Source organism: Simochromis diagramma, unplaced genomic scaffold, assembly GCF_900408965.1.
Source record: "Simochromis diagramma unplaced genomic scaffold, fSimDia1.1 OVJJ01000313.1, whole genome shotgun sequence".
In the NCBI taxonomy this organism is placed as follows: Eukaryota; Metazoa; Chordata; class Actinopteri; order Cichliformes; family Cichlidae; genus Simochromis; species Simochromis diagramma.
The window spans coordinates 666,381-692,462 of record NW_024387372.1 but is presented as its reverse complement, the minus strand read 5'-3'; the positions used below and the strand labels follow the sequence as shown (position 1 = coordinate 692,462).

The window sequence follows — 26,082 nt, the reverse complement described above, 5'->3', positions numbered from 1 at the left end:
ACTTTAATGAGAGGTTTTTAACTTAGCAGCATGGAAAGGATCAGGTGAAAATAACTAGTATAGAAAACAAATGGAGTTGCTTGAGGGACGAGTGAAAGTGGGAGTCAGTGGGATGAGAAGCTAAAGATTGAGCCCAAAGAAACCTGAGGCACTGAGGATGAGACACTGCAGCAGCAGTAGTGAAAACTGTCTAAAGTTCTTGTATTTGCTCTAGAAGCTTCTGTTGATTATTCAGGGTTTTAGGTTTGTTTCTCCTTTATTTAACCGTGTATTGCCTTCTCTGTAGCTGCCACTTGTCTTTTGAGAACTTCTTTACAAGTTGATCCATTTCAAGTTGCCAAAGGGAACTCTGGATGTTTCCTCAGTGTCAGCGAGTCCTACATTTCTGCCCCGAGGCCGTCTGCTTTGACGGGCAGGCTCCACAGATCTGATAATCTCAGTGGGTTTTGTCCTGCTGAGTATTTCTATGTGGGGCTGCTCATGTAACCCTCACACTGACAAGTAGTGATGGGATTTCCGGCTCTTTTTAGAGAACCGGCTCTTTCGGCTCGGCTCACTAAAATGAGCTGGTTCTTGTTTTGTTGCTTTAATTAATTTATTATTAACAACAATATAAAATTATGCACAAAAGGAATTACTAATGTACAAAAGTGGTTTTATTTATATATGTTTATATATAAATATATGCGGTGGCCCCTAGAGACAAAACACGTACAAACTCCAAAACACATTTCTAGCATGAACTGAACTTCAAAGCAGAGCTACTAGATCACTTAAATTACACAATTGAAAGCATATGTGTATGGTTTGTGTATTTATACACAGGCACTCATATATATTCAAATAATTAAAAAAATGTTCATTTACCTGTTACTACCTCACACCAAATCTGGTCGTTGGTACTTGCTGGCTTGTGTAGTCACGAGGTAACAAAAGCTCAACACTGCGCCCTAGCATCCTGGAGCACTTCTGTTGTGTTTGTACGTGTTTTGGAATTTTTATGTGTTTTGGAGTTTTTACGTGTTTTGTCTCTAGGGGCCACCGTAAATATACTTTTATTTATTCACTCCACATAAAATGTAATAAATAAATCATATAATAGAAAAACCTACTAGTCACAGTTCAACTTTTAACTATTTAAATTTTCAGCTTTTTCCTTTTAAACAAATTTAAAGTGAAACAACACAAAACACTGCAAACCACAACACAAATATAAATTATAATATGAAAACAAAAAGAAGATGCACATTCTCTGTCATATGGACCTGCATGAATAAACTTTCTGAATCCTTTATCATCTGCAACTGAAAATAGTTGTGGATGATTACTATACCTTTCTAATGTGACGTTGTTGTCCCTGGCTCTCTTTCTCTCCCTCTGGCTCTGTTCCTGTGCTACTGAGTGTAACTACCGCCCCTCCCCCCTCTGCCCAGCGCAAAGCACAAGGCTCGCACGCGGAGTGAAGCGGGAAAAAGTGCGAGAGACAGAGAGAGAGAGAGAGAGAGGGTGAGAGAAAGAAAAAAACAACCCACGGCTCACGATAAGGCGCCGGCTCGTGTTGTTCACTTCAAAGAGTCGGCTCTAAGAGCTGTTTCGTTCACGACCGACACATCACTACTGACATCACTGGCTGCACTGACATCGCTGGGTTTCAACAGATACATGCAGACACATTTTTAGACTTCAGGTGGTTTTTGAAAAATGAATAATTAAATTATCACAAAGATGGCGTCTGTTATTCCAAGTGCAGTAAAAACAAATCAGCAAATAAGAATCTGAAAAATAATATGAATAAATGAAATGTGTCTCTCCCAGGAGCTGTCTTGAGTGATCTGTTGACTACTGACCTGACCTTATGAACATGGATCTGAGTTAGACACAGCCAATTTCAAAGATCACGACAGAATCGATTGGTTCAATTCTATTTAAGTGCCTGAGCAAAGGCCAGAGGTGAAAGGTCGACCAGACTGCCAGTGAGAAGTTTGGAAGTTCTTCAAACAAGTTACTGCTCACCGAGTGTATAATGACTGTGTAGATGATTCCTGGGCAGGAGGATGCCCCACCAAAATGTGACACACACACACACACATGCACACACACACATATATATATATATATATATGTGTGTGTGTGTGCATGTGTGTGTGTGTGTGTAAAGCATTGATTTGTTACTGTGTTATTATCTGATAAACTACTGAAAGGTGCAGTGAAACTAAAACTGCCAGGGCGATTTTCGTGCACGTTTGTGGACAGCTGGAACATAGCTGCTCGTAGTTATGCTCCACCTAGCACCAGCTTTACTTAAACATGAATAAACCACACCATACGTTATGCTCCACAGTTGATAATTAATAACTCTGTCAAAACATAGACATAAGTTAGAGATCAGAAAGGTAAAGCCAGATCAGAAGCTGCTTTCTGTTTAATGGCCACAGAGGCCACAGCTGTGGTCCTTCCACTTGTATCATATCAAAAACAGCCATCAGCTCCTTTTCTCTCCTTCAATACTTCCTGATTATGTAATGGCTCAATCATTGTATGTTTAATAAAACATAATTTTAGAAACCAAAGTTTTCTCAAGAGATGGAGTAGACCAAAATCAGAGCTCTTAGTAGTTTATTCTTTAGATCAGGGCCCTCAAACCCCTGGCCCCGGGGCCTCTTCTGGCCCGTGTCAGCCCTACTTATGACCCATAGGTTTATGTAAAAAATAGGATGCAATTTGGCCCTTGAAGTTACTTTTTCTGTTAGGGAGGATGTGTTTTTTGTTGAGTGCAACAGTTCTAATGTGCACATTTATGTCTGCATTTTGATTTTGTTAAATACAAACACAATGATAGCAGAAGTGCTGCCACGTGTGTGGACAGAAAGAGACCAGTGTGTTTATTTGGTCATTCAAAAGGCTTCAGTTTGTTACGAGGGAGAAAAAAGATTTATGCTCATGTTTGCAGTTTTTCTCTTATTGTACAATATTTGAAATAAAAAACCTACTTTGTACTACTTGAGCCACTTGAGTATAAATATATATATATATATATATGTATGTATATGTATATATATATGTGTATATGTATATGTATATGTATATATATATATATGTATGTATATGTATATATATGTATATGTATATGTATAAGATAAGATAAGATAAGATAAGATAAGATAGAACTTTATTAATCCCTCGGGTGGGTTCCTCTGGGAAATTCGATTTCCAAAAAAGCACAGCACCGACAGAAGTTACAGAGTTACAGAATATTATATATATACACACACACACACACACACACACACATACACACACATATATAAATACAGAGACAAATATAAATAAAATATACGAAGGGGATAAATAGAATAAATAGGAATAAAAATAAAAATACAAGTGAATTGCACATTTCAAGTATTGAGGTCTATTGCACTGTTGACTATTTACAAAAAGTATTGCACAAGGTATTGCACAGTGAGGTGAAGAGGCACTACGGCTTAGTTGTTCCCCCCTCCTTTGTCCTCCCGTTTCCCCTCCCTCTCCCCTCCAGAGAGGAGTTAAACAGTTTGATGGCGTGTGGGACAAAGGAGTTTTTAAGTCTGTTAGTTCTTGTCTTGGGGAGAAGCAACCTGTCACTGAACAGACTCTTCTGGTTGTTAATGGCCGTGTGCAGAGGATGCCCAGCATTGTTCATAATGTCCATCAGTTTCTTTAATGTCCTTTTCTCTGCCACTGTCACCAGAGTGTCCAGCTTCATGCTGACCACAGAGCCAGCCTTCCTGATCAGTTTCTCCAGCCTGGATGAGTATATATATATATATATATATATATGTATGTATATATATATGTATGTATATATATATATATATATATATATATATATATATATATATATATATATATATATGTATATATATGTATATGTATATATTAGGGGTGCAACGATATTCGTATCGATATTGAACCGTTCGATACAGTGCTTTCGGTTCGGTACGCATATGTATCGAACAATACAACATTTGTAATTTATTTTATCAACTTTCCTTCTGACGATGCTGTCTGTGTGGAGCGCTCAGTGAATCTGCGTTCGACTACTCTGCCTAGGCTGCACTGTCGAGCGCAGATCCACTGAGCGCTCCACACAGACAGCATCGTCAGAAGGAAGAGCGCAGGGCAAGCTAGCGAGACAGAAGTTAAGCTCTCCTTGCAACATGGCAAATTGAACCTCCCCCACTCTCATTCAGATCTGGCGTTTGGAATTATTTTGGTTTTCATGTGACGTATGACCCTGAAGGTAAGCGCGTCATGGACTAAAGTAAAACAGTATGTTGGATGTGCCACGCAATGCTCAATTACATGGGTGGGAGCTAGTGTGTTAGCGCAGTTAGCTCGTTAACGTGTTGGCCGTCTAGCCCCATGCACGGGGCTATCAGGGGTAGCTCGTTAACGGAGATTTGCCGTGTTGTGGCGTTAAGGTCATTTTAACGAGGTTAACCTGAAAGCACTAGTGGGAACACAACGAATATGACTGCACATTTACGCCGACATCATCCTAGTGCAAAGACAAAAACAACAAGCATGCATGCTACAAACTTTACCCGAGTCATTTAGACAGCCGTTAGCACATGATTCTCCTTATGGGGACCTGATATGTTTAATATGCTGCTGAGAATATAGCCCAGAAGAAGCGGATAGTATAGCTTTTATTTTGGAAAGAGCCATTTCTCTGTAATAAACTCTCTTTTCCAAAGATGAGTGATTCCTCAATCAGATACAGGGCTTGCAAAATCGCTAGCCCGACGTCCCGGAGCTAGCGATTTTTCCAGTCGGGCTACCAAAATCTATCTCTTCCCTGCCCGTCGGGCTATTATAGGAAGGAAAAATATATGTCAATGCTTTTGCATTCTTTCGGAAATGTAGCTGGGTAATTATGTCATTGGCATCAGTGAGCCACTGTCAATATGTGACATATTGAAATCGCGTTTGAATTTGCGCTTGTTTTTTTGCTTTCACTTTGCAATCGTGCGAACTGTGTATAGAGAGCGACAGCACTGATCTGTGAGTGATGATAATTTGTGCACCAATTCCTCTGACATCGTCTTATTAATCGTTAGCTTACTACGCAAACATGACAAGTGAAATCTCCCGCAGCTTAAACATGTGAGAGGTTGATCGCGCAGAGAATCGCTGAGCTTATGTGAGTGCGTGTGTAAAAGCAGCAGGATATATATTTTAGTTCTGCTGAGCCAAATAAGACAGGTCAGGGTGAAGAAGTGACAGCCAAAGAAAAACTTACCACAAAACGGAGAAGTTATGACAAATCAGACTATAAGGCAAAAAGAAAGTGCAGCTTTATGGTTTCATGGACAAAAGAATTTCTGTGGCTGCAATATGACGAGCTAAATAACCAGGGCTGCACATAAGTGGTCCGCAGGTGCGCATTCGCTGTCAAAATAAAAAAACACGCACAAGGGTTAGGGTTAAATTTAAAAACTGTACTTTTGAGTTAAAATATATATTTATAATTTTAATAAATGACAAATTAAAAAGGCATGAACATTTTATTTTGTATCGAAAAAATATCGAACCGTGACACCAAAGTATCGAACCGAACCGAACCGTGAATTTTGTGTATCGTTGCACCCCTAGTATATATGTATTTTCAAAAACATGACACACAACCTGAATACACAATAAAACAACAGACCGTTCAGCCCAGTTCTACTTTTTCTGCATAATCATATAAAACTGAATCAAATGGAAACGTCTCTTTTTAAAATTTCTTTTATTACTTTGAATCTTTGAACTTTCTGCACATCAAGCAAAAATGTAATTATATGCAACAGTCTTTGACTTGAAGAAATTCTTTAACATTTAAACCTATTGTCTGCATTTTCCAGTATATAAAATAAAATAATGTTTTGTGTATACACTCACTCTTTCAAATAGATGCAAGTAAAACACAGCAGAAAATGAATAAAATCAAAGATTCAGCAGCTTTTAAATCTATTGTCACCTGTTTAGCAGGAGTGGGGCGGGTGGAGGTTGGCCCGGCGCCTAACCCTAACCCTTACTTTACTCATTACTTGAAAAAAGTAATCAAATCACAGAAACACGTTACTTTTAACGTGTAATATCTCTGCATATTACCCATAACTGCAGTTGGAGTTTGAAACCACGATTCCACATGTAATAAATTATATTGGTCTGAATAGTCATTAAGACTTTGGTAAGACAGATGCATTTATACATGTGTGCACACAAACAAGAACAACTGACGTGTTTGGCAAATGCCTCCGACAAGGTTGGAGTGATGACGGCAAGTGTGCAGCACATCAAATAAAATGGTCGCCAAAGTTATTTGTTGATCTACCCGCCTCGACCGCATGAGTTACCATGGAAACTCTGTTCTGTGCTATCATGAGCTGTCTGGTCAACTGACCCAGGCCAGAACACCGTACAGTCAGCCAATCCAACAACCGCATGCCACTGGGAACTAACTGTCAACAACAGCAAACAATCCATTCACTGCAAATGTTTACGAGAAGACACCGGCAATAAGGGCTGAACATGCAGAGGAAGAAGCAGATGGACATTAAGGTCTAATGGGCGGCTTCTGGTACGAACCAAGTGTTTTTCATGCTGCCTATCTTCACAGCTGCTCGGCAAAGTCCTGGCACAGATGGCTAGTTGTGAAAGAAGTATCAGGAAACAATTGTCCAGAACAACTGGTAATTTCCTGTTGCTGAGATGTGACAGCTGAGCCTAGATCAGGTACATCCACTGAACATCAAAAATATACTATCATCATGATTATATATGACAAACTAACAAATCACCATGTCTAATGAGACATGTACGGTGATGACGCCACCAGGAATGATTTTGAACCTTGCAGTAGTCCGTAGCAGTGCTGTGCATTTCGACCTCATGTTTTCTGCTGTCTTAGGTTTTGCTCAGTGAAATGTGAAGTTTCTCTTTATTCAAATTCAGATCCTGGAGTGTTTTTGAAACTGAACTATAAAGATTTGGCCGTAACAGCCCACTTCTCTTCAAGTCTTCTGGGTTTTTTCTCTGTTCTGTCTGTCTATGCACTAACTGCCACAAACAGCAGCTGTAAGCATCTCCTTATTTCTCATTGTCTGTGGCATCATGACAATCAGCTGCTGATTTTATCAACTATTAGCCACTGCATACAAACCCTAACAACTCGTGTGTTCATTCGTGAAACTTTAATCCTCAGCACAAGGGTCACATTCCAAACACTACTACATAATTCAGAGCTTAAATATTTTTGGTAAATTAAACTGTATATTTCAATCTTTTCAGACTGCAATAACCGAAAAACGATTTCTGACTGATATTTTTACGTTTCCCAATTCGCACACAGCTTGCATAAATTTTTATTTGTATACCAACACTATGGAGGTCTCCTTCATTATCTGCATTAGACCAACTTCCTGTTAATCGTTAACCAATATGGCTGGTAGCGCATGTTCTAGACAAGTAGCAGGTACAGGAGGGACCTATGAGATTTATATGTGGGAGTGATTACAACATTAATTTATAGTGCAGAGTGCAGAAAGATGTATGAACAGAGAGTATGCAAAGGGATGGATAAAAATGAATGGGACTTTTATCCTCACAGAATGATTGCTTAAGTGCATCGCTTTAGTCTGCACACAAACACAAGGCCCAATAATCTTTAAAAATCTTGTCTAGATTTACACTCTGTCCCTTAATTTCCTCTGTAATGGATCCCTGATTGTCGTGGAGGAACAACCCACCATCCCAAGCCCAACCCAAGCAGTGTGGTGGCCCCCGAGGGCAGGCTGGTGGTCCTTGGCCAGTGTTTGTGAAAGGGCCCCAAGCTGCATGCACCGTGGCAAATGAGGCGCGTGACTCATCAGACCAAACATGGGATTAGCTGGTAATGATCTGGCAAATGGTTTTGAAATTGTAATTATCTGGCCTTCAGCTGGATCTGCTAGGAGGCAGGGACACATAGAAGGACTGACAAAAAAGGAGATAGAAAGGAAAATTATAGTTATTATTTGCTACGTGACATGCACATTAGCAAAAGTCTCATTTAAATATAGTACAGTTGGGACTAACAGAGAATACACGCACAAGATTCAAGCAGACGGAGAACTTAAAGAAAAAGGACTGAAACATGAACATGGAGAGGCAACAAACACTTTCACATCCTAACACATGTCCACTCCAATCTGACATAACTGAGCTCTAACTCTGTGTTGATCCATCCAGGCAACAAAATAACTTCCACAAAGACTGATGTAACCCGTCCAGTCATTACTGCTGACCTCTGCTGCCACCTGCAGGGAGGAACATAGAACAACTTGTAGCGATGCCCACTAAAGTTCCACGTGCTGGGGTATGAGTTACTGCAAACCCAGCAGCAAAGCAAGAAAAATATCAAATAACACAAGTCCAAGTAAGTAATGAACCAAGAACACATATTATAGTTTTAGACTACATTTTACCAAACAGTTTGAGTTCACTGAAATATTCAATAATACACTTCATGAAGCCTGGCCATCATTAATGTTACTGCTCTCTACCAACCCTCTCTCCGTGAGTCTTGACTAGGTACATACAGACTTTTATTGTGAAGGTTGGGCACTCTTGTCCATTAATCCTCTTAGCAGATTAGCCTTTGAAAAGCAAACCCTCCAGCTGCCATGATGTCTTTTAGAGTGCACAGTAGTAACACTGAAATGAAGATGCCACGTTTCCACAATGCCAGCTGACAACCAGACAGATTCAGATGATGAGGAGGAGGAAGATGACGGCGGGAGTGAGGGAGGAAATAGTTCATCTGTTGTCACTTTTTTCAGCAGTTTAATTTCAGGTGTGTTTTCATGTCAGTGTAACTAACCCGACTCTATTCAAGCTAACTTTGAATTGTTGTGAGTTTTTCTGAGTGGTGTAATCAGTGTTGTTTTTGATGCAGCTCCTCTTGCTCTGTAGTGACACCCTACCAAAGACATCACACAGTGTCACCAATGTTTTGCTGATGTTGTTTGTAAATGTCTTAACTGCAGCACCCCGAGGAAACCCTGAGGCCTGTACTACAAGGCAGGGTGTGGGCTGATCTGGGTAACTCTAGAGTTCACTCTGAGCCTTCTGTACTATGAAGCAAGTTCAACATATCCAGAGTATCTTTTCATGACCTGGAAGCACTTCCCCTAACACTGACGGTCAGGATAAGTGGTTGCATGATGCTGGTTATCAGCCTGCTAAGTTAACCTGGGGTTTACTGATACAAGCGTGTTCATATGAAAGAGTTGTGTTGGAAACATCTGGCAAATCGCATTGATTAGTGTACTGGCAGCTGAATTGAAGAATAAACTATAGATTTAGAAAAATACACACATAATACAGAATGAAAGCAACAAAACATAAATAATTGATGAAAGATGAAACTCACTTTACAATGTTTACAGTTGGGGCAGACTGCTGCCCCTCACTGAGCCTGTTTGGAAGGTTCTTCCTGTTAAAAGGGAGTTTTCCTTCCTTCCCATGTTGGGGTTTTCTCTGCGTTATTGTAAGATCCTTGTCATACAATATAAACCTGGAGGCAACTCTTGCTGTGATTTGGTATTATAAAAATAAAACTGAGCTGAAATGAATTTATTTAAAAGTATGAACAGCATCACTGACTTCGGTCAATAAGACTGGAAAGAGGCTTTAGCTGATTTGAAGTCTAGAAAGAAGCTAAACAACTGGGAAGTCCACAAACTTATGACGATCTCAGCTCCCAGACACGGGAGAATCTGGTGGATCATAATCGAGCATTTTCTTAAATTCATATTTTTATCGTAAGAATACAGAAAGATAAACTGCTCACGTTAAACTTGTTTGGTCGCGAAGCAGCGACGTCGCAAAATGATGACTTCACGTGTTGACTTTGTCGTCAGACTGTGCGACAAATGTAGTCTTATTTATTTACGGAAGCTTAAGCCGGGCGGTAGTTCGCACTTACATCCTGGATAAGGAGAACTACTGGATTTGATTATTAAATATTTCTTTCAACTCGCGAACATTAACTTCAGTCGAAGTCTCACTCTTTAGCTTTGCCTCTAAAGTGCGTTGACCTGTTAGCCTAGCTTAGCCTAGCAGCACTGCTGGGCTGAGATGTGTCCTGAGCTAGCACCGCCGACAGCATGACAGCACTGTGATATCTGGTGTTTGTGTGTGACTGTGTTAAACTGCCGCTGGTTAAACAGGGTTTGTACGAAAGTGGGGCTGCTTCCGGACCGTTCACAACATGTTAAACGTCCCGACCCAGTCCTTTCCGGCACCGAGCTCCCAGCAGCGGGTCTCTCCGTCCGGCCAGTCCGGGAGGAACAAGGTAACTCACTTTCTGGATCCCCGAACACCCGTGAAACCCGCACACGCCCGTTACACACTTTATTGTGTTGATGCGCTTTCTCCCTTCTTTACTTTTGTAACCATTTATTAATTATCCTCCAAAATATTTATTGCGCAATTGACTTATTTACATTTCTCTTTATTGTTCTAATAAATCAGAGCTTCTATTCTGGCAAATAAGTCAGTGAGTTCAACTTGGCACATAAAATAAACTCGCAGTGGAAATAACCGAGTAATCTGGAGACAGCTGTGTCGTCGTTTCCGCTCATGAAAACAACTGAACACTTTTTGCCACATAAATCAAGATTTCACGTTGTTACCTGGAAATGTCGAATCCAACAACGAGTTCATGCCTAATTTATTCAAAGTGAAAATGTTTTTTGTTTGTTGTTTTTTCAGTGGCGGAAGCAAATATTCTGCTAAATAAGTAAACGTAAAATAATGCCAGAGCTTGCTTCGTGGGATGCATCAGTTGTTGTGTATGTGAAGTAACAAGGCTGGTTGCTGTTATGGCAGATTTATGTTTTGCATTAGAGAGCGGTATTTATTCGTTCAGAGTTTTGGGGTTTTGAATGTCACACCATTAACATCTGGCATATTAGCAGAATTGAGTTTCCACAAAGCTCCAGAGCTCTGCTGTCTAAAACGAGTTCCTAACGTTTTTCATGACTCTGCCCTCAAAGGTGGCCTTGAAGCCGGGCCACAGTCTCATGGACTGGATTCGGTTTGCCAAGAGTGGAAAAGATCTTACTGGACTCAGAGGGCGCCTCATTGAAGTTACTGAGGAAGAACTGCGGAAACACAACAGGAGAGAGGACTGCTGGACCTGCATACGAGGTGAGTCTGCAGAGGCCTTTATTCTTGGAGAAAACTTCATGGCACTTCTCTTTGTGAAGTTTGTCCTTTTGATAAGGCCATCTGTGTTGATAGGCTCATGACACAACGTGGAGTTTGTGTCACTTTTAGCACTTTTAATTTTTCTGTGGTTTCCCCAGGTAACTGTTAAAAACCATTTCTCTTCATGGATCGGTAAAGTTGCAAAGTGTAATGTGTTATAGATTTTGCTCAGTTTTCAAAATTCAACAAACACCATGAACCACAAAGTGCATCTAAAGAAAACAAAATACTAAATGTTGTCGGCTTTATTGAGTTTACTTCAATGAGCAGGTCCTTCTGATTTACCTACAGCAGAATTTTATTCACTGACAATAATACTGTTTGCTTCGACCTTACAGGCCCGCTAACACATATAACATAACCCATATCAGTGTCAGTCTCATGTGCCTCACAGATGATCGACCATGTCACTGTTATACCGCTGGTGTGAAGCAGGGCTGGGCGATGAGGAAGATCTAATATCACGATGTTTTTTGGCTGTATCACGATACACGATACATATCACAATATGTCTGAATAACCTCCAAAAACAAATGTGATTCTCAACCATACACGGCCCAACATTGCACAGCTGTACTCATTCAAATCCACCGTTCAGTATGTTTTTCTACTTTGAACACAAAAAATCTGAATGAATTGAAATGTTTTATTTGAACCCTTGTGTCGTCCTTGGGACATTTTTGTCCTCTAAAGAAATGTTTTGCTCTCAACAATGTGTTTTTTATTCATCAGATGGTCTGAAAATAACAGAAGTTATTCAGTACTATACTATGCATGACTGGAATAAGTTTTAAGTAATTTGAGTTATTTATGGGCTTTTTATTGGATTTTATAACACCTGCTGTCCTCGGGGACAAAAATGACCCCAAAGTACAAAGTGTTGCAAAGACTCGTATTTTCACAACATACTGCTTTCAAACATCTTTGATCTTGGATCACTGATGTGTGGGGTCAAGCAAAGGTCATAACAACCACAACAACAACAGGCAGCACAATGAGGAGGCAGGTGCTCTATATTCAATTCAATTTTATTTATACAGCGCCGAATCACAACAACAGCCGCATCAAAGTGCTTCATATTGTAAGGTAGACCCTACAATAATACATACACACAAAGTAGATTAGATTAGATTAGATGAAACTTTATTAATCCCTCGGGTGGGTTCCTCCGGGAAATTCAGTTTCCATTAGCAAAGCACCGAAAGAAGTTGCATGTTACAGATACATTAAGGGGAATGAGAGTAAGGATATAAGCATAAATACACCATATATACACATATATAGATACAGAATATACAATATGGATAAATAGGATTGCTCATTTGAGTGAGTATATTGCACAGTGATTATTGCACAGTCAAATATAAGAAAAAAAGACAAAACAAAACAAAACAAAAAAAGTATGCTCACAAGCCTCCAGTGCAGCTGTAGGCACATGTTGATTCTTACTGCCGCGCATCCAGTAGAGTCGCTACGGCCAGTTTATGACATCCTGAGTCTGGTAGAGAAGTTTTAAAGGTGACACAAGATTAATCATAGAAGCAAAAAAAGGACATAATTTCTTGATAAAGACACAATAGATGATCATCGTTCATGACACAAACGTGCTCCCATTTGAGGTGTATGGAACAAGTGGGTGTTTCTCCTGCTGTGATGTAAGATCCTGGTACTGATGTGACTGTATGAGCACCAAGTCCTCTTCAGAGGACTCTGTCCAACAGAACATCCAAGTAAACCAGGGAACTGTGAGATAAAAACATGGGCAGCATGTGATGCAGGTCCAGCTGTACATGGAACATGCTAGTGTGCGATGGCAAACTGTCTGTCCTGCAGTCAGGACACGCGAGTTGTCCCTAACATTGCAGGTTTCCAAAAGAAAACAATCACCTGTAACAGCTTGTTTACTGTATATGACCCTTGGCCTGCAACTGCAGAAAGAAAGCTGTCCATGATGGGACCAGTGCAGAGGAATAAACCTGAGCTTCCTCCTGCACTTGGGTCAAATATGGACACGCCTTTGTCCTCATGAAAGTTTGCCTTCACTCAGACCCATGCCCTGGTGTTCCTACTAGGGCTGCCACAAACGATTATTTTGATAGTCGACTAGTCACCGATTATTTATGCGATTAGTCGACTAATCAGATCATCATCCACTGGACGTAAAACTACAGCTTATTGCACCAGCAGCATCTGCTCTTATATAACTATCATTAGCTTACAGCTTTAAGCTTTTAAGGTGCTAACTAAAAATAAAGACAAGATGATAGTTTATTCAATTTTAATGAAATTTGCAGATTGTTTCGGTAAAGTTTAATAAACTCCTTGCTATCTAAAATATAACAGGACACCGGAGTATATTCTCCAGCATCTCACACTTCTGATAATCAGCTGTCTGCTTTACGTTTATTCAGCTGTGTAAAAACTATAACTTTAATCTCAGCCAAACCGATTTACTCAAGAACAAATAAAATACTAAAAAAAAAAAAAAAAAAAAAAGCCAAACAACAACATTTTTAATTTATCTAAGTGACTCATATATATTTAACCTGAGTCGCGAAAGACAGCGGTGGGTTTGAAAACAATTTGCCGGGAGTCCGGTGTTCTCCCGGCGCTAGTGACCTAGCCCCCGGCTAGCTATCGAGCTAGTGGGTAACAGACGTCTCCGAAAACGTCGGAGCGCTTTTGAAAATATGTGGTGTCCTGATAAACTGAGCCGATATTTGAGGTTTACACAGCTACATTCTCGCCTGAAAATATGTTAAACGTTTATTTTGTGACCCAGAAAGAATAATAAGAGTAATATTAAAACTAACTAGCTACCGCCATTGTTGGAAACTAAGCTGGGCCGCGCTATGAATTCTGGGACACAGCTGCTTCTTCTTCTTCGGGGTTTAACGGCAGCTGGCATCCTTGTACATGCAGTGCTGCCATCTTCTGTTTCAGTCCGTTATTACACTCTTAAATCCTGCTACTTCTGCGTCTTTTGCGATCTTACAAAGCTTCAAACGACACGTCGACTATTAAATCAGTCGTCGACGATTTTGATAGTCGACGTAATCGTGACTAGTCGACAAATCGTGGCAGCCCTAGTTCCTACCATGCCAAAATACAGAAAACTGTCAGGTAATGAGTTGAAATAAAGATGAATAAAACCTTGAAACACAGAAATGATATTTTATACTTGACAGGGGATTTCTTTAAATCACCCCGTAGTTCTTCAGCTAAGACACCTGAGTTAGAAAACACAAACACTGCAGTTGTCTTTACTCGCGAGGGCAGTCATGGACGCACAACCTGCGTCTCATCACTGTCTGCGTGCTTTATTTATACTTGTCTGTGTGTGCGTGTGTGTGTGTGTGCGTATGTGTGCGTGTGCGTGTGTGTGTGTGTGTGTGTGTGTGTACAAATAGCTTCTTATTCTAAGAACTCTGAGCTGAGGTTCCCCTTTTTCTAAGTCTGTATGTTCTTACAGAAAGAGGAAGCTATTAGTTGTTTATCACACAAAAGTACATGTCAAAAGTCACGTAGACATTTGCTTAGTGATCAATAAAAGAATACATTTCATGAAGCTGATCACATTATATAAAAACAATTTTCCTTTGCCAGTACTTGTTGCTTTTTAAACAGTCAAAGCAAACGGGGGCATTTTTGAGCCCAGAGGACAACAGATGTGATTATTTGCTGCCAGTAAAAAACTTGTAGTTTAAAAACAGTTTCCTACATTAACTTTGACATAAACCCGTCTGTGATCATCTGTTAAAGCAGCCGACTCTGGTTATGAAACGATCCTCACGATAACTGATGATTTAATTTATTTTTTACCCAAAAACAAAGAAACATTTTGTATAAATGAGGATTTATCAGACATACATTTGAAATGGAATAAAAAAATAGTGTCAAAACACTGCCCAAAATGTAACATGTAGGGTACATTTTGTGGTCATGTGTTGGTCTTAAGTAAAACTAAGCTGTAACACTGAATTGATTGGCAATTTATACTTTATACTTTTAAAAACAGTCAAATGAAGTGGGGTCCCGTGGTATCAGGAGGACATTATGAGGGTTCACCACAGAGGTTTGTCACAGTGACGATGCTGTTCGTCTCTTTCTGTCGTCAACAACACTGATATTTAACAAAAGATCACGGCAACAGAAAAGGGCATCGAGCAATGTTTCATCAGACACAACAACTGAAATTAAAAATGTGCTCCTTTGTGCTTAAACAAAAACGGTCTAAACAAAAGTGTAGACGGCGACTACAAAAACCCCCGACTGGTGCAATCCAAATGACAGCGAGTCTCAAACTCCCGCCGCCACCATGTTTTTCCCGATGTTGTAGTAAATAAACACGCATGCTGAGTGCAGTGTGTCAGGTTGGGAGGGGGGAATTAGTGATGCATTTGCAGTGTGTGGCAGAAAAAAAACTCAGTGAATTACATGCAGACAGCTTAATATTGCCATGGCGACGTATACTCAGTGGTTACGATAAAGCCATTTATGCATCGCACGTGGAAAAACTCGCGATACCTCGCGTGTATTCGATAAACATGGCCCGCCCTAGTTTGAAGCTGTTTCATTTAAGGTAAAGCAGACGTGCTGCAGCCTTTGAGGACGAGGCCTCTCTGTGTGAGGAGCCCAGTCACTGATAACACAGCTGATTTCTCAGCAGAGTGCGTGCACGCTCACAATGTGGGACCTTTGCTGGGTTTTCTGGGTGTATTCTGTGTAATTTTAAAAATATAATTAATTAAAAATATGATAATATTGAACAATCGTTTTATACTGTTTTATCTGTTTCTGTCTGCAGAGGACAAACACAACTTAATACACATAAAAGTTTGTGTGGATGTTTTTGACAGGTATGGTGTATAATGTGAGCGCCTACATGGACTACCACCCTGGTGGAGAAGAGGAGCTGATGAAGGCAGCAGGAGTAGATGGAACTGAACTCTTTGACCAGGTATGGAAGCAAAAAGTAAATGCAGTGTATTGTATAGTCTGGAATGCATCTGCAGATTTATGATAAGTGGTAAACGTTTAATTGGTTTACCAGTGTGCACACGAAGCGACTGTAGGCTCATTTTCCTATCAAGCATCACTGGAATCAATAAATCAGTTACAGAGTCGACTTCACATGTCCGCTCTTTATTCTAGGCAGGATTTGTTTGTTTAGTCATGCCGATGTGTTTAGCTTCGATTTTAGCGTCAGACTGTGACATAGTTCTTTATCAGTCTCACAGTCAATTAAAACGACTCTCCTGTTGGCTTCATGTGTGAAAGTGGGGCCTCGCTAACGGGCAAAGCTGAGCAGAGGTGAAAATAACTCTGTAAGACTGCAGCAGGACTTGTGTTTGCAGTATGATATAGATTTGTAAGCTCCAAGCTTCAATTCAGCTTTATTTACACAGCGCCAAACCACAACAACAGTCGCCTCAAGGGGCTTTATAGTGTAAAGTAGACAATACATTGATAGATACAGAGAAAACCCAACAATCATATGAGCCCCTGTGAGCAGCACGTTGGTGACAGTGGGAAGGAAAAACTCCCTTTTAACAGGAAGAAACCTCCAGCAGAACCAGGCTCAGGGAGGGGCGGGGCCATCTGCTGTGATTGGTTGGGGTGAGACTGACTTGGATGAGTGCATATGTGTGTTTGTGAGCAGGTCCATCGCTGGGTCAACTATGAGTCTATGCTGAAAGAGTGCCTGGTGGGCAGGATGAGCACCAAGGCCGCCACAGCTGTTAGAGGTACACAGAGATTTACATCCGTCTACACTCTCTGCAGAAAAACACAGCCTTTAACTAAGTCTATGAAGCTGGGGGTCGGGGGGCTTCTCACAAGTATACATGTAGAAACTGCTGTGACGCTACATCCTGGTGCTGCCATAGTTGTGTTTAAAAAATAAACATGTGTGCAGCTGTGACCAGTTTATTGGCACATCTGTAATAAATACACATAAATATAATTGAGTCATGCTGTGAATGTTCATGTTTAGTATGATGTGTTGTTGTTATTCCAACTGAAAGTTTTTGCTGCACCAAACATGGTTTCGTCTGTTGCCATAGCAATCCTCCCTCCCCCACCTGTGACTGGCCTCGCTTCACCGACTTCAGTGGCTCCTCTTCCAGACAAAGACTCTCGCCCTCGGTATGAAGGACAGTAAACAGCTAAAGAACACATCTGATAAGGAAGCTCTCGAGTGACAAAATCCTCTTCTTCCTGTTGCTGCAGGTACGATTGGTTCCAGACTGATGGGACTGTTCATCTGGTTGTTTATACCAGAAGAAAGGTAATCGCTCCACCTGTGATGTGCTGTAAGGTGGAGCTCTTCACATGCCCCCCCTCTACACTGTGTGCATCCAGGCCCTGACTGTTATTGAGCTCCACTTGTGTCTTGTGTTGCTTTCATTCCTCTAACCAGTACAACCAGTACCAGCTGTGCACACAGTAACTGTACCATCTGTATGTGTCAGATACCCAGCTCAGGCTGTACCACTGTCGATCTAAAGGCAGGTGTTCTTCGACTGGAGGTGCTGCTGGGGAAAATGTCCTACATGATTCATTTGCGTGAGTATTTTATTGCTGTGTTGCATCGATCCTACGCAGCTCACTACGCTGTGTCGTTGCAGCAGTCTTTCACTCTACATAATGAAAGCCCAACTCTTAGCTGTCCAATCTGGCAAACACAGAAACATTTTCATTAACTGTTGTTATCATCTGCCTGTCAGTCATAGCAGACTTGTGTAAGGAGGTAAGGTTGTGTAAGGTGTGGCACTAAGCTAAGAGGCCTTAAAGAGCTGCTGGGCTGGAAGTGTGATACACTACTTTAAAAAAGCACCTCGGCTGTAAAAGGCTCCTGGGGTCATCAACGTGGCCCTGCTGCGAGGCCGGCAGCATAGGTGCATCTATGAAAAGCAAACTACAATAACTCACATGAGGCAAACACTGAGCTACACTGACGAGAGCAGGAGCTTCATGCAGCACGCCTCATTCACCCGTACAAGCACCTTTTATCTGTGCTTAAGTTCTTTCTGTCTAACATTGATACGCATTCGTACTCTGATGGGCACGTCGGTAGATCAGCTGATGACCCGCTCTACCTCCTGAGCTATCGCCACCCCAAGAACAGCAGAACAGCTGTCAAGCATGGTGGTGGTAGCATCGTGCTGTGGGGCTGCTTTGCTGCCAGTGGTCCTGGTGCAGTTAAAACAGCACAGGACAGTGATCCCAGACCGGACAGCTGTTGTTCTGCATAAAGCAGGTTAACATTAATCTTCCCAAAGCTCCGAGCTGAACTGTATTGAAATATGTGTAAAACTGACCAATTTAAACGAACTGTTCAAGGTTCAACATACCGAGAGACATTTAGTCAAGTATTAGTTGGGATGTGTGTACAGTATTTAAGCCTGTATGTATCTGTTTGAATTTGATGAGAGAAAATACAAAATGGATTTAGATTTGTGTGCTCAATTCTTGTTTTTTTTTTTTTCAGTCCACTTTGGGAAAAGAGCCGTTCCAAGAAATCATTAAAAGCCCAAAGAGAGCCTGAGTTTCGTGCCCATGATGTGTAAACGTTTGACCACAGCTACACAAGAGCTTTGTCCCAAGCATTCCTCAGTTGTGGAAGTCCTACAGAGATATTTGTTAGCTCCCACATGTGTTATAGCTGACTCTCTGTTCTCTTCACCCCTCACAAGTCACAGCAGATGTTTCTCTTTCTGCTGTCATTGAGCATTTCACCATAGACGATCTGAAAGCTGGGGTTGCAGTCTTGGTCTTTGCTTAGCTTTATAAAGGTGTGAATCGGTGGTATCCAGATTTAGCTAAAATCAGATTATGGTTTGATTTGGTGCCAGAACTACTTGAATGTCTAATGAGACTTTTAGGTGCTGTTACTTGTGGAAGCCCCAGTTTTTCTCCTGTGGAGATTGTTCCTCCAGCTTTTAGCACAGCTTCTGTCAACACAGCCCTAATGTGAGTTTCAAGCTTATGAATAAATGCTTTTGTTTGTAAAATCGACTGTCGTGCTTTTGCAGGTCTCTCTGATGAAGTTGAGGAAAATGTTGCAGGTGAACAACATCTTTGAAAACAGATTCTGTAAAATGAACATTCACTGTCTTGCTCTTGTCCTTAAGCTGGTAAGTTGTTATCATCTACAGTTCACACTGCTTTCTCCGTGGGAAAGATCCAGGTTAGCATACGCAAAGGTGCTCACGGAAAATGGGCGAGTCTCGGTCAACCTCTGGAGTCCCATAATACGTTTGTACGCCAAAAGGACCGAGGTGGGTTCCAACAGCATCACAGATGTGCCTGTGCAGCCCGTTCACATCGCTCCACTCGCTTCCTGCATGCTGTGTGCTCAGACAAAAAGAAAGATGCATAGGAGACCACTTTGCTGTTCCCTGTTTTACAGCTCTCTTCTATCGGGATTGTGTGTTGGTGTCTAAGACTGAGGTGAACCACAACACTTACCTGTTCAGACTGCAGCTCCCTGCTGGGACTGTCATGCATGTGCCAGTCGGGAAACACGTCTGTCTGAAAGCGCTCGTCCAAGGTGAGCAGTCGCACAGGCAGCTGGTGAAACGTGTATAAGCTGCAGTTTAGAGGAAGCTTAAAAACACCTGTGGAAGCAGGTGTGGTGAGCTGCTGAACATAGAGCAGTGTTAGAAAGTTTATATTGTGTGGGGATGTTTCATTATCATCTACAACCATGAAGTACACAGTGGTACAGAGTATTCACATCCTTGTTGTTGGTGTCTTAAACCAGGTGCATTCAGTTTGCAGGCCTCCTGTGCAGAATAATGTGCTGCCCTCTTTCATCAGTGGGACAAACTGGTCCCCAGTGCTGCCGCCTGTGTGCGTTTGCTAACCTCCAAATAAAATCAGCATAAGGCATAAAATCTGATTATTGTGCTCGTTTCATTTTGATGTGGAGAGGACGGAAACTGAAAATCAGAAAAACACATTACATAAAAGTTGTAAAGTGATTTTCAGTGAGTAAAATAAGTATTTGAACCACATGGAAAACATGACCTTGCACTTGGTGGAGAGCCTCTTGTTGGCAAGCACAACAGTAGATGGTCAGCAGGTTTGCACACATCTCAGGGTTTGTGCTCTTCCACTCCCGAGTCTGCAGTCCTGATGTCCTGTCACAGCTCTCTGGTTGTTACTTCAGGAGTATCTGACTAATCGGTTCATTATGATGTAGCACACAGCCTTTGTGTGGCTGAGTTGTAGGGGATCGCTACTTACTTTACTCAGTGACCTGCAAATGTGTATAATTCAATTCATATGTGATTTCGAATTTTTATGTAATGATTTTTTACATCACTGCGCATTTTTGTGACAACTGTTTCCATCAGTCTCATTCTAAGCCTTACTATAGTTAAAAATGAGCACAGCTAGATAAGTGATGACAGGTCAGTGAGTAAAATGCTGATATTAGTTTGTCACAGACAGAAACAGCTCTGACCTTGGGCTGTTTCTGGGAGTGTGACATCACCGAGACGGGCACAGCTGTAAATCTTACTGTTTGTTATCTACATGCAGACGTGGAGGTAGTGAGGCCGTACACTCCAGTGGAGCACATATTTCCAGCAGCTTCTAAGAACGGGTCACAGGAATCAGACCTCTACCTCATGATCAAAGTCTACCCTGGTGGAGCGTTCACCCCACACCTCAGCAGCCTCAGTGTCGGTGAGTCACATTCAGGGAGCAGCTCCCAGGCTGGGAACATGGATGAGGTCCAGTGACTTCTCTTTCTTAACCTGTAACAAACAAAAGTACAATGAAAAAAACCAATGTGTGCTTTTCCACGTGTGGCACAATAACGCGACCAACTCGCCATCGAACAGTAAATAATGTTCTGAATTTTGATTTGATGAAGGTGTTTAATCTGTGGAAACTGTTGTAATAATGACGCGTTTACTCTTCTAGGTGACCGTGTGGCCGTAAGTGGTCCAGAAGGCACCTTCAGTCTCCGCCCTCTTCGTGATGTTACAAACCTCTACTTAATAGCTGCAGGCACAGGCTTCACGCCCATGGCTCGTCTCATCCGTGCGGCCCTCGAAGACATCGAAACCATCAGGTAGGAGCAAACTTTCAGAAGCAGCGCTCATAAGTGACACCTTTGTATTCAGTGCTGATCAGTAAGTGCATTCATTTATATAAATCAATGTACTTGGAGCAACCATCTGGTTGTTGGTCGCCTCCCCGAACTGTATCAGGAGTCTCCAGGGCATGAGAAACAAACACACAACAAGAGAAGCAAACAAACAACAAGAGAAGGAAACAAACAACAAGAGAAGGAAACAAACAACAAGAGAAGGAAACAAACAACAAGAGAAAACAAAACCACAACAACAGAAGAAACAAAAACAAGAGAAGCCAAGCAAACAAACAACAAGAGAAGAAGAGAAGAACAAACAACAAGAAAGCAACAGAGAAGCAACAACCACACAGCAAACAAACAACAAGAGAAGCACACACAACAAGAGAAGCAAACAAACACACAACAAGAGAAGCAAACAAACACACAAACAAGAGAAGCAAACAAACAACAAGAGAAGCAAACAAACAACAAGAGAAGCAAACAAACAACAAGAGAAGGAAACAAACAACAAGAGAAGCAAACAAACAACAAGAGAAGCAAACAAACAACAAGAGAAGCAAACAAACAACAAGAGAAGCAAACAAACAACAAGAGAAGCAAACAAACAACAAGAGAAGCAAACAAACAACAAGAGAAGGACACAAACAACAAGAGAAGCAAACAAACACACAACAAGAGAAGCAAACAAACAACAAGAGAAGGACACAAACAACAAGAGAAGCAAACAAACACACAACAAGAGAAGCAATCACACAACAAGAGAAGCAAACAAACAACAAGAGAAGCAAACAAACAACAAGAGAAGCAAACAAACAACAAGAGAAGCAAACAAACACACAACAAGAGAAGCAAACAAACACACAACAAGAGAAACAATCAAACAACAAGAGAAGCAAAACAACACAACAAGAGAAGCAAACACACAACAAGAGAAGCACAACAAACAACAAGAGAAGGAAACAAACAACAAGAGAAGGACACAAACAACAAGAGAAGCAAACAAACACACAACAAGAGAAGCAAACAAACACACAACAAGAGAAGCAAACAAAGAACAAGAGAAAGAAACAAAGAACAAGAGAAGCAAACAAAGAACAAGAGAAGCAAACACAGAACAAGAGAAGCAAACAAAGAACAAGAGAAGCAAACAAACACACAACAAGAGAAGCAAACAAACACACAACAAGAGAAGCAAACAAACACACAACAAGAGAAGCAAACAAACAACAAGAGAAGCAAACAAACAACAAGAGAAGCAAACAAAGAACAAGAGAAGCAAACAAAGAACAAGAGAAGCAAACAAAGAACAAGAGAAGCAAACAAAGAACAAGAGAAGCAAACAAACACACAACAAGAGAAGCAAACAAACAACAAGAGAAGGACACAAACAACAGAGCAAACAACACAACAAGAGAAGCAACAAACAACAAGAGAAGGACACAAACAACAAGAGAAGCAAACACACAACAAGAGAAGCAAACAAAGAACAAGAGAAGCAAACAAAGAACAAGAGAAGCAAACAAAGAACAAGAGAAGCAAACAAAGAACAAGAGAAGGACACAAAGAACAAGAAAGGAACACAAACAAGAGAAGACACAAAACAAGAGAAGCAAACACACACACAAGAGAAGCAAACAACACACAACAAAGAAACAACAACACAAGAGAAGGCAAACACACAACAAGAGAAGCAACAAACAACAAGAGAAGCAAACAAACAACAAGAAGAAACAAACAACAAGAGAAGCAAACACAAACAACAAGAGAAGCAAACAAACAACAACAAGAGAAACAAACAAACAACAAGAAGCAAACAAACACACAACAAGAGAAGCAAACAAACACACAACAAGAGAAGCAAACAAACAACAAGAGAACAAACAACAAGAGAAGCAAACACACAAGAGAAGCAAACACACAACAAGAGAAGCAAACACACAACAAGAGAAGCAAACAAACAACAAGAGAAGCAAGAGAAGCAAACAAAACAGAGAACAACAAACAGAGAAGCAACAAAAACAAGAGAAGCAAACAAACAGAAAAGAAGCCAACACACAACAAAGAAGAAACAACAAGATAAAGAACACAAAACACAACAAGAGAAGCAAACAAACAACAGGAAGCAAAAAACACAACAAGAGAAGCAAACAAAACACACAACAAGAGAAGCAAACAAAAACAACAAACAAGAGAAGCAACAAACACACAACAAGAGAAGCAAACAAAGAACAAGAGAAGCAAACAAAGAACAAGAGAAAGAAGCCAACAAACAACAACAGAAAGAAACAACAAGAGGAAGAAACAAACAAACAAACAACAAGAGAGCAAACATGCAAACAAAAAAGATGACTTGCAAAGACCTTATATTCCTGCATTCATTGCATGCTGTGGGTCAGATGTTTGCGTACTGGAGATATTTCCCGTCTTTGTTGTGATCAGTTTTGGGTTTCATTACTCAAAAAAGTTACTTATTGGTCACTTTTCTTAAATGTAATGCAGTACGTTACCTTCCAGGAATTTGTTTCACTACTTTTTACACCGTTTTTGCATTTTTCCAAAACACACTGAAACACACTGTGTGATAATCACCATTTAAACACATAAAGCTACAGCCCCACACACCAACACTGATCTGTCCTAATGAGGACACACGTCATCTTTCTCTTAGTACTTAGGTGTGACCACGAAGCAAAGATGAAAGTGGTTGCCATGGTGATAGTACTGTAGAAACGGTGCTCATGTTAACTGTTGTAACTTAGAGTGTGTCTGCTGGGCCGCCATTCACTCAGCTTTAACGTCGCTGGGTTTTTGGCTAGATTAGCATTAGCATGTTTGCAAAGCTCTAAAGTTGCGTTAGCAGCATGATGCAGCTGCTGTGGATGCAGTTTGCACTCCTTTTATAGAAATAAAAGTCATGTCCATCCACTCTGAAGACTGTGGCACTATGAAGTGCAAGGGGAACTGCGGGATGGATAGACAAGCAGACTAACAAGGAATTAGACTTCTGGGAACCGGTTCTTGATTCCCATCAATACTTCAGAGTGCTTGAAGGATCTGGTTAGCTGTGCAACAGCTTTAGTGTCTCACACCCACTCACCATCTTTGATTTATTCTTACAAATCCAACAAAACAACAAATACGTTTGCACAAACTTGATCATTTTATGAAAACAAAAGTGTTTGGATGCAACATCTGTCTGTCATGTGTGGGTGGTTGATTATATTTTGTTTGAGGCTCTGACACTGTGCTCTTAGATGCCCTGTGTGCACTGTGACCTCTGGTGTTTTACCAGTGAACTCCCTGTGCTCTTGACACTAGTTTGAGAAAACAGTCGTAGTGTTTTTCAGTTGGCTGCTTGCTTCATAACCTACAACATGTTTGTGTGTCTCCAGAAACACAAAGCTGCTCTTTTTTAACCGACGAGAAGAGGACATTCTTTGGCACTTTGAACTGGATGAACTGGCTGCTAATAACGACAGGTATAGGAGCTGTGCGCCTGGGGAGGGCCTCACACTGTGGGTCGTGTTAACAACAAGCCTCTAAGGTGGTGCATGTGAACAAACGGCAGGGTGGAGTCATCGGTAGAAAAGAACCCGAGGTCTAAGAAAGAAAAAGAAAATGCAGAGAAAGAGAGACGATGAGGAGAGGAGTAGTAACCAGTTTAGGCCAGTCCTGTTAAATGTAATTTAGATAGCTGGTTCAATATTTGTTTTAGCCTTTGGAGCTTCAATAAGCCGGTGTGTCAGAAAAATAACTCTTCTCAACTGAAGTGAATGGCTGTGGAGACATGTCTACATGTAAAATGGCTCTCGTGTCTCGTCTTCCGTTTGCTGTGTGTTAGGTTTCAGGTGGAGCATGTCCTCTCTGAGCCCAGTGAACGCTGGACCGGCCGGAAAGGTCCGGTGAACGAGCCCATCCTTACTGAGCTGCTGTCCAGGCGTGATGGGTCCAAATGCTACGTGTGTGTCTGTGGCCCTGCAGCCTTCACAGAGCTAACACTCGGGTAGGTAACACAACCGCACTGCTGCTCTGACAAAGTGTTTTATTTAAAAGCCGTCCTCACGGAGATCTATGTTCTGTTCGACTGACTGCACTGTTTCACTTGGTGTGCAATCACAGCATTTAAGAGCGCCAATACAGTCGTGTGATACGTCCTAGAAATATCATTGAAACAGGCAGCGAGCATGTTCACATAGACTCCGGCAAAGTCTCCGATTTTATATGATCATTAAATAAGAAATGTGTTATAAATTCAAAGGCCAAACTGCCTCAGCTCCGCGCTCTATTGTTCTTTTTTTTTTTTCCAAGGACTTGATGTAATTAATGGCACATATTTTTCCACCTTGTTTAAGATCTGAAATCTTTGTAAAACATTCAGCTGCACGGGCCTAACAACACCACACTGAGAACATTTTCCATGTGTAGCGTGAACTGACTCAGCTTTGTGTTGACCTCCTTTCCTGTGTGCTCTTCTTGTAGGTTGTTGAAGCATCAGGGCTTCAGTGAGCAGGAGCTCCACGCCTTCCAGGGTTGACATGAAGGGAACACTGTGTTTCTGTGCATCGAGAACTTGATGATGCTGATATGTTTGAGGTGCTCTGAGGAACGTCATATAAATAAAGAGAAATATCACTGGTACTGTTTCAGATACAGTGGATCCAGAAAGTATTCATTCAGCAGTTGTCATGATCCAG

At 41.1% G+C, this 26,082-nt stretch overlaps 1 protein-coding gene across 2 annotated transcripts; it reads left to right on the top strand.

Moving 5' to 3' along the window:
• The first annotated feature begins 9,924 nt into the window (after positions 1-9,924).
• On the top strand, positions 9,925-26,038 carry LOC120719315 (cytochrome b5 reductase 4). 2 transcript variants are annotated; one of them, XM_040008424.1, is made up of 15 exons: positions 9,925-10,360; positions 11,064-11,217; positions 16,137-16,237; positions 16,940-17,024; positions 17,343-17,424; positions 17,509-17,566; positions 17,751-17,844; positions 19,314-19,346; positions 19,437-19,559; positions 19,691-19,831; positions 20,827-20,973; positions 21,214-21,364; positions 24,781-24,867; positions 25,230-25,391; positions 25,868-26,038. In XM_040008424.1, exons 1-15 carry the CDS (start codon positions 10,277-10,279, stop codon positions 25,920-25,922), a joined length of 1,557 nt encoding a protein of 518 aa, XP_039864358.1. In that variant the 5' UTR covers positions 9,925-10,276; the 3' UTR covers positions 25,923-26,038. The 2 variants fall into 2 exon arrangements, with proteins under 2 accessions (XP_039864358.1, XP_039864359.1); XM_040008425.1 differs by lacking the exon at positions 9,925-10,360 and adding an exon at positions 10,442-10,859.
• The last annotated feature ends 44 nt before the right edge of the window (positions 26,039-26,082 follow it).

Coding starts and splice junctions, on each gene's coding strand:
- LOC120719315 (XM_040008424.1), top strand. CDS start 10,277: ATGTTAAACGTCCCGACCCAGTCCTTTCCGGCACCGAGCTCCCAGCAG. Junction 10,361..11,063: donor GCCAGTCCGGGAGGAACAAG/GTAACTCACTTT, acceptor CTGCCCTCAAAG/GTGGCCTTGAAGCCGGGCCA. Junction 19,560..19,690: donor TGTACGCCAAAAGGACCGAG/GTGGGTTCCAAC, acceptor CCTGTTTTACAG/CTCTCTTCTATCGGGATTGT.